At 53.5% G+C, this 13026-nt stretch overlaps 7 protein-coding genes across 7 annotated transcripts; 3 read left to right on the top strand and 4 right to left on the bottom strand.

Moving 5' to 3' along the window:
* Positions 1 to 311: 311 nt before the first annotated feature.
* On the bottom strand, positions 312 to 1434 carry WHR41_07894 (uncharacterized protein; the record flags this gene model as incomplete). Its single annotated transcript, XM_069376498.1, has 2 exons — positions 312 to 1333; positions 1389 to 1434. The coding sequence occupies 2 exons, from the start codon at positions 1432 to 1434 to the stop codon at positions 312 to 314; spliced, it is 1068 nt and encodes a 355-aa protein (XP_069226413.1).
* A 647-nt stretch (positions 1435 to 2081) lies between these two features.
* On the top strand, positions 2082 to 2537 carry WHR41_07893 (uncharacterized protein; the record flags this gene model as incomplete). The annotated part of the gene is made up of 1 exon (XM_069376497.1): positions 2082 to 2537. One exon carries the CDS (start codon positions 2082 to 2084, stop codon positions 2535 to 2537), a length of 456 nt encoding a protein of 151 aa, XP_069226412.1.
* Positions 2538 to 3662: 1125 nt separating this feature from the next.
* Positions 3663 to 5542, top strand: WHR41_07892 (uncharacterized protein; the record flags this gene model as incomplete). The annotated part of the gene is made up of 4 exons (XM_069376496.1): positions 3663 to 3785; positions 3842 to 3909; positions 3964 to 4474; positions 4530 to 5542. The coding sequence occupies 4 exons, from the start codon at positions 3663 to 3665 to the stop codon at positions 4653 to 4655; spliced, it is 828 nt and encodes a 275-aa protein (XP_069226411.1). The 3' UTR covers positions 4656 to 5542.
* On the bottom strand, positions 4767 to 5696 carry WHR41_07891 (uncharacterized protein; the record flags this gene model as incomplete). Its single annotated transcript, XM_069376495.1, has 2 exons — positions 4767 to 5606; positions 5658 to 5696. 2 exons carry the CDS (start codon positions 5694 to 5696, stop codon positions 4767 to 4769), a joined length of 879 nt encoding a protein of 292 aa, XP_069226410.1.
* Positions 5697 to 5908: 212 nt separating this feature from the next.
* On the bottom strand, positions 5909 to 7489 carry WHR41_07890 (uncharacterized protein; the record flags this gene model as incomplete). The annotated part of the gene is made up of 2 exons (XM_069376494.1): positions 5909 to 7087; positions 7142 to 7489. 2 exons carry the CDS (start codon positions 7487 to 7489, stop codon positions 5909 to 5911), a joined length of 1527 nt encoding a protein of 508 aa, XP_069226409.1.
* A 753-nt stretch (positions 7490 to 8242) lies between these two features.
* Positions 8243 to 11444, top strand: WHR41_07889 (uncharacterized protein; the record flags this gene model as incomplete). Its single annotated transcript, XM_069376493.1, has 2 exons — positions 8243 to 8524; positions 8580 to 11444. The coding sequence occupies 2 exons, from the start codon at positions 8243 to 8245 to the stop codon at positions 11442 to 11444; spliced, it is 3147 nt and encodes a 1048-aa protein (XP_069226358.1).
* Positions 11016 to 12987, bottom strand: WHR41_07888 (uncharacterized protein). The gene is made up of 3 exons (XM_069376492.1): positions 12281 to 12987; positions 11570 to 12226; positions 11016 to 11440 (listed from the first exon to the last, which is right to left on the bottom strand). The coding sequence occupies exons 1-2, from the start codon at positions 12791 to 12793 to the stop codon at positions 11675 to 11677; spliced, it is 1065 nt and encodes a 354-aa protein (XP_069226359.1). The 5' UTR covers positions 12794 to 12987; the 3' UTR covers positions 11016 to 11440; positions 11570 to 11674.
* Positions 12988 to 13026: the final 39 nt, after the last annotated feature.

The following is a 13026-nucleotide window of genomic DNA, read 5'->3' as shown; positions in this document are numbered from 1 at the left end:
TCGATTAAACGTTTCATAACTTTTGTCAGCCCGCCCATGCTGGTTCAAGAAGATTCTGGGCTGAACGCTCCAGAGTCAAGCTGCCCTCTCCTTGCATAGAAAGCACCAACGTGGAACATTGCTCATCAGAAAAACAAGTCGCTATGCTGCTGCCAGCGAGAAAGTCAAGAAAGCATTCCCAATCTCCTGATCCGCATCTTCGTGATTGTGCACATCTCGCCTGCGATCACAAGCCAGCGTCAATCCTTGCTCAAGCGTGGTTCTGATCTTTCGCAAGACTTGCAGGGCCTCCTCAATGTCATTATTTGCCCTCAAGCCCCACTCTCCGCACCTCCAATAGCATCCGGAGACCCTCCATTGGCCCGCTGGATGAAAGCCTCCTTCAGCGTCTCGTAGACAAAATGGAACTGCCCCTCGCCCTGCACCATCATCATACGCTGCTGCCGCAGTGCATCGACCGTCTCCATAATGGGGTCTTTCTCCGGAGGAACGTTGTCCAGCTGGCCCGAATATAGGAGTGAGAGCAAGTAGTCCAGCGCGATGAACGTACCGCTGCGGCCCACGCCCGCGGAACAGTGGATGATGCGAGGGTTGTCTTGTTCGGAGTCCGCGAAGTCGGCCGCTGCGGCGCCGTTGGTGTGTGTCGCGGAGGGATCTGAAGGCTTTGAGTTGAGTTGTGCGGAGAGCTGGATGAGGCGGGTGAGGGCGGCGCGGTCGTCGCCTTCTGGGACGAGGAAATCGGGCCAGCCGGAGAAGAGGAGGTGGTAGATTTCTTGTTCTTGCGGTGGCAGGGCGGAGTTGCCAGTCTCTGTTCGGAGTTGAAGTTGTCGGATCTGAGTACGGGTTGGCTCATCGTCCTCGATGCTCGTGAGCTCCACCGTGCCTTGAAAGCCATCGCCGGATTCATGGTCAGGTGGAATCTGCAACGGCGATTCTTCCGATGACAGAGGGTAATATTGGAAGCATTTCTCCCGTCCCGACTCATGCGTCTGTGTAAGCATGACTACCACAGCTCTCCCGCGTACCTCTGCGTTAACCATGCGGTAGAAGTGGTTGAGGTTTGTGTTCTTCGGTCCCTGAGTTGCTATGTACCTTCTCTTGCCCAACTGGATTGGCGAAGCATTGATGTAGTCGCTCACTCCTTCGGCTACATTGAGCCTGACCCTGTTCTGCGCAAAAGGCTCGACGTTGACATATCGGTTTCGGGCCGCGACAGCCTCTCCGGTGAGGCGGGCCCATTGTGATGGCTGATCGGGATTTGATGAAGCTTGAGCTCCGGCGAGGAGACGGTTACGCTGCTGCCACTCGAGGTCTATGAATTTGGCATGTACATCTGTCCGAGTTGTTAGTGCAAGTTCACATGTCGATCTGTCTCGTGATGTACCCGCCTGTCTTCGACTGGCTCAGAAAGGCCGGGAGGCTTGGTGTGCTCATGGTGGATAGCGCCGAAGCGGCGCCTGTGTAACGGACGTGTGCAGATGCGTCGTGGTCGGTTGAAAGTAGGCCTTTATCCCGGCGCTTCGCAGTCTGCTTTCGTGCGGCGAGGAAGGCAGACGCCAGACGAGCCTTCTTAAGATAAGGCGTTTCGGCGGTATATGCAGGGCGGCGCTCTATTTGCCCTGCGCCTTATGCAATTTAGTCCTCCTCTTGCACGTCTTCCTTTACTCCGGATCCAGTGACGGATGTTGAGATGTTTGCAACAGGTGATCGTATAACGAGGCCTTTGAGAAAAGCAGCATACAATGGTGCTGCACAACGATTGCCTACTGCCAGATTATTTTTGCGTCGGCCCAATAAGGCGATGCCTAAATCCGCCCTGAGGCCGCCTGCCGCCAAAACGAGGGCAGCAGCGTTCAGCCTCGGCGCGTCGATGACGTCCAGCCAACAGCAGCCCATCGTGAAACAAGCGCCCGCATCGCGCGCACGGCGTGCTCGGTTCCCGGCCTGACCCTAGGCCCGATCTCTCCAGCGTCTAGCGCCGCCATCATACATCCGAGACCTGCGACATCTCGGCGGCAAATCGTTACACCACCGGCTTCAGCAATTTGACTTGCATGATTCCACAGTAGCCATCATTCAGCATGGCGCCTTGGCTTCGACTGCTTGAAGGCTGGATGGTCGAGCAGCTGCTGCGCACACCGGGCTTCCACCGCGCCGTCGAGAAAGTCGCAAAGAACGTTCATCGCATCCGCAACGGTATGCCACCAGAGGAGAAGGGCGGCACGGACATCGATCGACCAGATGGTCCGGGTTTTGGACAGCATTTCTTCGACGAGCTGAAGTCGCAGCTCGGTCGCGCAGAAAGAGGAGAGCACAACAGTACTGTGCTTCGGGACGAAGGAAAGATCTGGGAGACCAACCAGCACAAGTCTTCGCACCAGCACAAGTCTTCGCAGACCAAGGTAGAAGATGATGGTGCGGATTCTGCGTGGCAGGATGCTCAACGGAGGTCTGCTGAGCCGCCCAAGCAAGGCTTCATGGCGGAGTACATGGACGCCTTGCGGGCGCAAATACGCAATGAAAAGCCTCCGAAATGAGACAAGCGAGACGACGAAAGCGTCGGGAGGGGCACTCGAACAGAGCCATAAGCCTCGGGACAATTCATTCAAGCTCAAGACGGAGCCCGCTGTATTGCAGCGATATGTGCATGCCCAAAATTTGCAAGGACTGGCGCATGGGGAAGCCGCAGTACCGAAGAGATAAGGGCAGTACCCAGGACCAACAGCCCAATATTGGCCTGCAGGTCGGCATTTGCGCTATACTTCAGGCCTTCGCCTTTGGGACTCGCTGGTGAGAGATTTGTGGAGCCCGCAAAGCGCAGTCTCTCCCTTTTACCGATTAACAAACAACTTCGGAAGCGAAACGAAAAGGGGGGCGAATGTTGCGGCAAACCGCTTGGGGATTGCCCTTATTCCCAAGAAAATATGCTCTCGGTTCGGCGAAACGACCAGAGAATGGACACGATAATCACTCTCGGTTTGCGCCACGACGTCGCCTTACTTGTCCTCGGCTTGGATGCACGGCGCTGAATGCAGCTTCTTCGGGTAGCTTGCGGCGATGCGTTTCAGCTGTATCGCAGCTTTAACAAGGCTCGAGCCACATGACCCGAGTAAAGTTGCAAATCCAAAGGTTCGACCTTCTGATTTGAGCGTTCGTGCATACAAGCGAGGGCTGACATGCATAATGTATGGGTTCCCAAGCCGTGCCGTCTGCTGATGTACTCCGACAGGACAGATGATTAGTAGCACCATCAGAAATGGCACGGCTGATTTCATACAAAAGTGCAGATAAGTACAGCTTCGTCTGCTCCGATCTTTCCTAGCTTTCTCAACTGGCTGATTGTCGCTACGGCTTGGAATCTCCGTTTAGTCGTAGTGTGTCTTGCAGCCTTTTGTTCTGCTCACAACAACATCACATCAAGAATCCTCACTGCTGCCAACGATGATAATATAGATCTGTACAGCCTGCCTATCACGGCAGAGGCTCTCGCTTCAATCGAGTCGATTTACGCCTTGGATAATCTTACTATTTCATCAGCAATCAACAACGGCAGCAAATTTGATGTGCATACGCATGCCGCTCCCCAGTGGTATCAAGCTTTGGTCCCATCCACTGGTGGAGCCCCAACGCCGAACTGGACCTTAGAAGCACATCTGAATCTCATGGCCTCAGCGGGCATCAAGCATGCCGTCTTGTCGATCACAACTCCTGCTTCAGTTGTCTTCCTCGGCTCACAGACTAAGTCGGCAGCTCTGGCAAGGCTCTTGAATGAGTATCTGGCAGCGGTAATCCAGTCTTTATGTGGCGATGAAGATGATACGCTCAGCTAATCATCGAGAAGCTTGCGTACAAATTTCCGCAAATTCTCTCCTTCTTCGCGGTCATACCTTTGCCTTACACAGATGCGGCGTGAGCCAACTGCATCCCCTCATTTCATTACCGATGTCTAATGGATTAACTTAGCATCACCGAAGCCAACTATGCTCTCAATCGCCTCAGCGCTTCCGGCCTAGGGCTACTATCAAACCATGAAGGCTACTACTTGGGCAACGGCACCTTTCGCCCTTTCTTCGCTCACATCAACTCCATGCCTAGCCCAACCCCAATCTTCGTCCACCCCTCCGGACCCTGCATGCGCTCATCCAACGGCAGCCTGATTAGCGGCAATCCAACTTCCTATCCTGAGGGCTTCGTCGAATACTACTTCGAAACGGCGCGAACTTTCATGGATCTCACACTCACGGGGACTATCGCCACTTTCACTTCCTTGAAATGGGTCGTGTCGCACGCCGGGGGCGCCTTCCCCGCTATCGAGGACAGGTTTCTCACCTCACAGTCGGCTGATCTCCAAAGCGAGAGCCGAACGGCTTACGCCACGCGCTTTTTTTGGGATGTAGCGGGGCCTGTGTTCCCCAGGCAGGTTCAGGGCTTGCTCGGGTATAACATACCGACCAGTCAGCTCTTGTACGGATCTGTGTGTCCTCATTCGCGCCACTATCCGATGGCATGTTCGCTTACGCAGCATCCAGGACTTTCCCTACGCTCCAAATTACACTTACGCGTACGAGATTGCGGCGATCGATAATGCGTCATTTCTGTCGTCGGAAGAGAAGGCCGCTATGTACGGCAGCAATTACAGAGCTCTATTTGCCTGAGACGCGCCGCGGTCGCGCTCGGGAGTTAGTCAGGCTTTGAGTAGCCCATGATCTATGCTACGAAAAAGTTTGTTCTTTTCAAACAACCCAGAGTTGCTCCACATGCCAATACTACACCTTTGCCTTCAAAGCATGGTCAACCGCACACTCCATCGCGAACCCAAATGCTGTCGCATACCATCCCTTTGACCAAAAGCTCAGCTCCATACAATGCGAAGCTCCCGGCACCAGACTGCTGTCAACCCGCGGGCTGTTATGAAACGCCTCCACACACTCCTGCAAGTGCTCCCTAGTCCCCTCAAAGAAGCAATCCAGCTCCACCAAGGCAAACATGACCGGCACCTTCACGTGCGCGGCCCACTGCTCACGCCACTGCTGCCATGACTTGCGGACGCTGTTCGCTTCAGAAACTGGAATTGGGCGGTTGAGCTTCTCGGACGTCTGTAGGATGGCTGGATCCGCCGTGCCAGGAGGGAACATGAGGCTGTCCTTAGCTTCAACAGAAGCATACTTGTGATAGTCTGTCCCCACATTGGCTTCCATCTGCGGAGCCTGTAGATACCATGGAGCGCATTGATGTCCCATACCGGAAGCTACAATACCGCCGAGCGGGTACCCTGGTGTCTCGTCCTGCGCGTGCAAAGCAGCGGCAATGATTCCTCCTTGACAGCCTAGGCTGTGGCACAGGAGGACAATGCAAGAACAACCCTTGCCGAATTTCTCCCACAGCGCCGGAAGGATGTACCGATGCATCCAGACGCCGGTCTGCTGTGCGAACTCAGACTGGTCAGGCAAGGGCGAAAAGGGAGTCGTGCCGCCATAGCAAGGCCGGTCTATGGCGACAAAAGGGACATTGTAGGCTTGACTTGGGATCGCCGCTGTGTGGATTTCGTCCGCGTCGAAGTAGTCGCAGCCATAGCTTCCGCCGTGGAGAGCGACGATCAACGGCGCCTTTTCCATTGTTTAAGACGACCTCTGGGGAATTGAGCTTATTCCTGTGACTGCTGCTCCATTTGCGAGGGGGCTGGTGAATGGCTCCATTTTCGGCTTTCAGACAGATCTTCGAAGTAGTCCAATTAACGTTGGTTCGACTCTACCTATTAAGTACTTGTTACAACAGATGACAACGGGTATAATCAAATCCCAGAAGCCGGGTCACCCCGCGCCGGATTACAGTACAGCAGCTTATCTCCGTCCATGACATCACATTTGATGGACGCCTAACAGATCATTGAATGACCCAAGCTACTCAATCATCGGTAGCGGACAACAAAATACAACGCGATGATGGCCGCAATACCGTCCAGTCCGATACCGAAATACCAGGCCGCCCTGTATCCGCCCAAAACGTTGGTGCCCGAGGCGTTGACGTTCTTGACGATAGTCCCTGCGATGCCGAGAGCGAGGGATATGCTGTAGTTGAGGGTGGTATTTATTAGGGAAGATGCCATTCCCTGGTCGTTCTTCGGAGTGCTGTTGCTCAACAGGATCGTCGCGCTCGGAAAGCTCATGTCCATGCCCCAAGGCATGATGATGATCGAGACGAAGGTTTGCGCCCAATAGATTTGTTCGACAGGGACCGTCGCAAGCAGAATTTGTCCGACGAGGAAGAACAGTGTCGATAGAAGCAAGATGTAAGGCACCTTGGTGTGGGAGAGCAGGAACCCGGTAGCGACTGCCGCGCACAAACCTGAGATGGCCACCGGCGAGTTCTGTGCGCATGCCGCGAGCGCTGAGTATCCGCGAAGACTCTCTATGAGCCTCCAGAGATAGAAAACCCATATTCCGAAGCTGCCCCAGCCAGCTGCAATGACTCCAAGAGCTAAAGCCGCATCGCCTTTGAAACCTCGGAGTGGCACCAGCGGGTTCTTCGAGAATTTGATCTCGACAACAGCAAAGGCAGCCAGCAGCAGCACTCCTACAATGAGGAGTACGTATGTATACACCGTGGCCCAACCAACAAGTGCAGCCTGATTCCAGGCAAAGCTGAAGAGGATGAGTCCTCCCACGCCTGTGATGGCACCCATGAAATCGAAGTCTCCGATGCTAGTCGTGGGTACATCATCCTTCGGTATGACAACAAAAGCCGCGGAAACCATGGCGACGCAGGCGATGGCGAGAGCAAAATACGCCCACGGCCACCAAGCCAGTTGACCGAAGATAGAAGAGAAGACTGCTCCCACCACCCAACCAGTCGGCGCTGCCGCTCCAAAGAGAGCCAGTATCATGTTTTTCCGCGGGCTCGCACCATACGTCCTTCCGACTATGGCGAGTGCGTTCGGTACGAACAGTGCACATCCGATGCCTTGGAACGCACGACTGACGACGAAGAGGATGTTGCCGCTGTGCACTGAGACGCCAGCAACGACGGACCAAACAGCGAGCCACAGGAACCCGACGACGTACATGTTGCGATGACCGTACATATCCCCCTATTGTTGATCGGTCAGTGTGTCGGCTTTCCAGTGGTTGTGAGATTCACTCACAAGACGTCCGGCGGGAAGAATAAAGGTGCCATATGTCAGACTGAAACTAGCTGGAAACCAACTCAGTTCAGCCTCGCTGACCAACCCAAAGCTCCTGCCAATGATTTCTATTGGAGCAATCGACTGAGCCAGAGAGGCCAATGACAAGAATTGGGCCAGGCATATCATGAGGACGAAGGCGATCTCGCGAGGAAGTGAGAACGGCGCCGGAGGGACACCGTCATCTGGTGATGGGTGTTTTTCGTCATGCTCATCGACCTTTTCGCCGCCAGGTGTTGCTTCAACATCGTCTAACGAAGGTTTTGAGTCGCTTCGTTGGTCCTCAAAAGACCCCGAGGTACCTGTCATTGAGGACGTCTTCCGGCAAACTGGTCGGTGGATTCCAACCAAGGTGAAACGGCAGCGGGAGGCAAGAAAAAATCGAATCACCGGCACTCACTACAGAACTTGTGTCGTGGGCGTTGCGCCAACAGCGACGAATCTACCTGCGTGACGAGCAAAAACAAATACAGGCACAGCCGGACCAGGCCAGGCCATGACATAACCCTCTTACGAACGAGGCATTGCAGGCTGCGTTGTTAATAAAAGGAAGCCGTGATGTCAAACTGAAGTAACATGGTGGAGATTTGTGCGGGCTCATCTCACATCGGAGCCGAACAGCGATCTGAACCTACCGTGTCGTTGGATCCAATCCCGCTAGACTGGAGATCGTCGTGAAGGAGCCATTAGCTTCCGCAAGTGATCTGCAATCCCGGGCCAATGCTAGCCGCATCTAGTAGCTCACACGCTTTTACTTCGGAAGACAGCTCACGCACAGCCAACTACGATCCAATGTTCCTCATCGTTGACTTCAGCATAGTCCGTGATCATTTCGAGAGATGGAGCACCGATTCAAATCGCGGGCTTGCGTGTATGTTCGATCCGCGGTTCACGCCGGAAAGGGATTCGTAAACCGGCTGCTAGCTCGCTGCCTATGCGAACCCATACAAATATGAGATAGTCACGACTCCGGCCTTGCACGCGGTCAAAGATATCCGTCTCCTTCTCAAGATACTGCAAGGAACGTCGACGAGTGCGACCAGCGATTGCTAACTCCCCGTCATGCCCTGCGCCGAACGCAGCCTCCCGGAGACGATTGACGCCATCGCCAAAGAATCACCCGATCAAGTGTGGGCGCGATTTCCGAGGTCTGAAGCAGCGTTGGAAGATGGCGAGCTCACCACCGTCACTTTTGCTGTGCTTTCAAACGCCATCAACAGATTGGCATGGCACCTTGATGCTCTATTGACGCGAAGGCATGATCTCGAGACTGTCGCCTACATCGGTCCTTCCGATATTCGCTATTACATTTTCGCGTGTGCCGCTTGCAAATTTCGGGTGAAGGTCGGTCGCTACAAGCCCTCGTCCATCGACTGACGCCATCTGATCGTGCAAATAGGCCCTTTTCCCATCCCCCAGGAACCATTTGGATGCAGATTTGTCGTTACTAGAAGCGACAGATTGTCGTACCCTTTTCCGACCCCGAGAGAAAAGGCCGGACGACCTCTTCAGATCTTTGCTAGAAAAAGATGGCAATCTCGAGTTCGAGCTTCCAGAACTCAATGACTTGCTTGATCCCAATGTCGTTGATGCATACCCATGGACCAAGACGTATGCTGAAGTCGCAAACGAACCGTTCCTCGTTTTACACACTTCCGGATCTACAGGATTCCCGAAACCTGTTGATATCAGGCACAACTTGATTGCCACCATCGATGCTCAACAACTCTTACAGGACATCGCCGGCCGCCATGTTACTGCACGCGACTGGGCGAATCGACGAGTCTACACTGCTCTTCCACCCTTTCACTCCGCTGGCTGGGACTTCTTCAGCTATTCATGCTTCCAGTCAACAGAGCTTCTACTTGGGCCCTCACAAGCTCCACCATCGGTGCACACTGTAGAGCTGGTGTTGAAGCATGGCATCGCGGAGGCCGGTATCTTGCCGCCCTCTTTGCTGGCGGAAGTTGCCGCCGACGACGAGCTCGTTAAAACGATGTGCAAATGGTCTAGCGTTACATATGGTGGTGGGCCTTTACCACAAGCAGCCGGAGACGCTTTACAGACCAAGCTCAAAGTTTTGCAAATACTCGGTTCAACTGAGACCTTCAATCTTCCGGAGCTCTTACCTGCCGAGCAGGATGACTGGCCCTACCATTGTTACCATCCGTCCCTTGGTATACAATTTAGGGAGCACATGCAAGGGCTGTACGAACTCATTTTTGTTCGCACCCCTGAGTCTTCCAGACATCAAGGAGCGTTTTGCACCTTTCCAGATGCTGACGAATACTCCATGAAAGATCTTTACGAGAGGCATCCTCGCAAACCCGACTTGTGGAGATATCGGGGTCGATTAGACGACATAATCGTGCTCTCCAACGGCGAGAAATTCAACCCTGTCAGCGCTGAAAGTTGGATATCGCACGAGAATGGTATCAAGTCCGCGCTCGTGGCCGGCGCGGGTCAAGAGCAACCTGGATTACTGGTTGAGCCTTCGCAAAACCAGCTTGGGAGTCGAGACAAACATACTATCGTGTCGAAAGTCTTGGGTGCGAATGAAATGCTCCCCTCCCATGCTCAGATTCACCCGTCGCATGTTAGGTTGCTTCACCCTGATCAGAACTTCCTGCGATCGTCAAAAGGAGAGGTGCAACGAATGCCTACCATCAACGCTCTGAAAGAAACCATCGACGACCTGTACTCCAACCCCGGAATCGACACAGAGTCGACTCAAGCTCTTGAAACCAGCAGCTTACCCGCTTTGACTGAGTCGATATTGCAGATCATGTCCAAAGAGCTCTTGTCCGGTGCAAAAATCCGTGAAAATGATAACATCTTCGACTTCGGCTTCGACTCACTGAAAGTGACGAGACTACTACGATTGGTCCGGAAGGGCCTGAGTGATCGAGCTGATACAGTCCAGAAACGCTTGACAGCCAGAACGATCTATCAGAACCCTTCGGCGGCAATGCTATCCAATGCACTCATGCAGTCAATCACGGGGGAGATTCCAAGCCCGGGCGAATCAGACGCTGGCGAGACCAGCATGCAACAAATCCTCGATTCCTATACCTCCAAACTCGACGATCTCGATCGCACAGAAGTCATGGTCCTCACTGGCTCTACGGGCTCGGTCGGCTCTTATTTTCTTGATTGCTTAATCCGGCAGCGCAAGTTCGCCAAGATTGTTTGCTTAAATCGCACCGGAGGGACCCTTGGCAAGCAACAACGCATCCACCAAGCTCGCGGCCTAACTGATGAGTTTTCGAACGTCCAATTTCTTGAGTGCGATCTTGCAAAGGACAAGCTCGGATTGAGCAAAGCACAATATGCCACCCTGACCAACGAGACTACACACATCTTTCACGGTGCATGGGAAGTGAACTTCAACCTCCCCATGTCGTCTTTCGAGCCACAGCTGGACGCCTGCTACCGTCTAATCGAGCTGGCTCATCGATCCATGAAGCACGCGGCAGTCAGTTTCATCTCCAGCGTCGGCGCCGCGAACAACTGGGCTTACATTTACGATGGAAAGGTGCCAGAACAACCACTCGGTGACTTCGCCGTGGCGGAACCCATGGGCTATGCACAATCAAAGCTCCTGGGCGAGCTGCTCTTCCTTGACGCGAACAGGCGCTTCAGTGTGCCGGTCACAATCTGCCGAGTCGGTCAGGTTGCTGGTCCGGTCAAATCAGAGCTCGGAGCGTGGAATTTGAACGAATGGTTCCCGAGTGTAATCAACAGCGCAAAGGCTCTTGGCAAATTGCCAGATTCTCTTGGAGCAATGGATCGAATGGATTGGGTACCGGTAGACATACTTGCCGACGTACTTGAGGAGATTGTGACTAAGAAAACCCAGACTGGTGAAGCGAGCAAGGCCCAAAGCAATGAACACGAAGGTTCTGATGCCGAATTCTTTGGCGTAGTCAATCCGCGCGTTTCGCATTGGAGCCAAATCGTGGCAGAAGTCGCCTCTTGTATGGTGCCCCGACCTGAAGTCGTTCCTTACACTGACTGGCTGGCGGCATTGAAAAACGCTTCTGACCAGCGACCGGATGAAGTGGAGAGCATACCGGCGATCAAACTACTGGACTTCTTCCACGACATAGGGCGCAAGGATGCCAAGCGGCCTCAATTTTCGACCGCTATGACTGAGAAAGCGTGCCCAACCTTGCGTGAGGCCGGCCCAGTATCTATTGAGTGGCTCGCGCTTTGGATGCGACAGTGGGGCATGAAGGTTGATCTGGACCTTGCCCAACTCTAGATGCAGTCAAAGTCAGCTTTTTGAGTGAAGTGGGAAACGTGTAGACATATACACTGCATGAGCTCGGGTTATTTCTGGCTTGTTGGCTTTGAACGAATGAGAGAGAGTTTACTGCTTTGTCTTACACTAAAGAAGGCGGATCTTCATCTAAGAGCCCGGCGAGCCAGTTACACGGTCCAGCCGTGTCCCAACTCGCTTGCCGACACCTTACGGCAGTTCGAAGGCCCACGTTACTTCATTTGGAATATCTCCGTGTTCGGCTTGGGAAAATCGGCTCCAGGACTGCGAGTCATTCCATCGAAGTATTTTCTCCCGCCCGTAACTTTCGATGCGTTCGCATCCTGCCATAGGAGGAGCCGCTCGACGTACGGATCGCGCCCGACCTCGGGAAGTCCTCCACGGAGCTTGATCATCTGCACGAGCCCTCGCATGTGGATGTCGTAACTCTCAGGATTGCCATGCTTTCCGTCGTACGCGGCGCATAGACTCACCGCGACAAGGAGATGGTCGGAGATTCCGCGTGGATCGCTCAGAGCCCTGTTGATGCGGCGGACGAGATGCTGTTCTAGGTTCCTAATGTGCACGAGGTCCTTTCCCTGTGGAGGCCTCCCGAGTGTTTCAAGGAAGTGTCGCGCGGTTAAGAGAAGGGCTGTGCTAATCATGATCGGATCTTGGAAGACGAATGCGTAGAATCTCTCCCACGATACGACGTTTGGTATCACTGCGCCAAAATGGTGGTCAAAGTCTTGGGCTTGAATAAAGACAATCATCTTGTAGGAATGCTGGCTGATAGTCAGTGAACGATCGAGATGAATGATCATCAGACAACTGCCTACCATTAGGTTGGAGATGTCCAACCGGAGGCCACCAATGTTTGATCCAACGACGTTTTCTGGATCGTCGAGAGTGATCGTGCGAAATGCCATTTCTCCTCGCGAAAATGCCTTCTCTAGTGGAGTAGTTGGAGCTTGAGGCAGACTCGTCGTTCCGTTATTTCGTCTTTGTAATGAATTAATGGCCCGATCGTCTCCAGACCTGTTTACTGTCTGGAAAACAACTCGGGTTGCCTCTGGAGCGGTGGTTGATTTTGGAGGTTTTTGTGAGGACTCATTGACATGAGCGACTTCTGCGGAAGACGAAGCTTGCGCATTTGCATCATCCGTTTTATTGAGGCTTTCCGTGTTTCTGTTTCGTTCTCTGTGAAGGCGGTGCTGCAGTCGGCTCACGTGTGAGCGCACCTGCCGTCGAGTCCGCTTTTCGGCGGCATCTCCTGGTTGCTCAATATTAATGAATTTGAAAGGCGCATTTTCACGTTTGTCGTAACTAAGGTTTCGCTCTGGATGTGACATGTGAGCAGCGCACCTGTAGGGGAGCAGATGTTAGGGCAAAAAGAGAACGTCTGGGGTGACGCCCAGAACGCATCGAAGGAATGTTAGGGCAACACGGCAATGCGGCAACATGGAGAAGTGATGTCAATTGCTAGCGGTCATGAATCGCACTGACGCTTCTTCATTTCATCGATAAATGGCATGCTTGGGTGTCTAGAGTTGTGATTAGTCGTCTGGAGGCGGTTAGCATGCCC

Source organism: Cladosporium halotolerans (genome assembly GCF_011745625.1).
Source record: "Cladosporium halotolerans strain TM138-S3 chromosome Unknown Sca37, whole genome shotgun sequence".
Classification (NCBI taxonomy): domain Eukaryota; kingdom Fungi; phylum Ascomycota; class Dothideomycetes; order Cladosporiales; family Cladosporiaceae; genus Cladosporium; species Cladosporium halotolerans.
The sequence above is the reverse complement of the archived record's forward strand: the minus strand, read 5'-3'. Positions and strand labels throughout refer to the sequence as shown.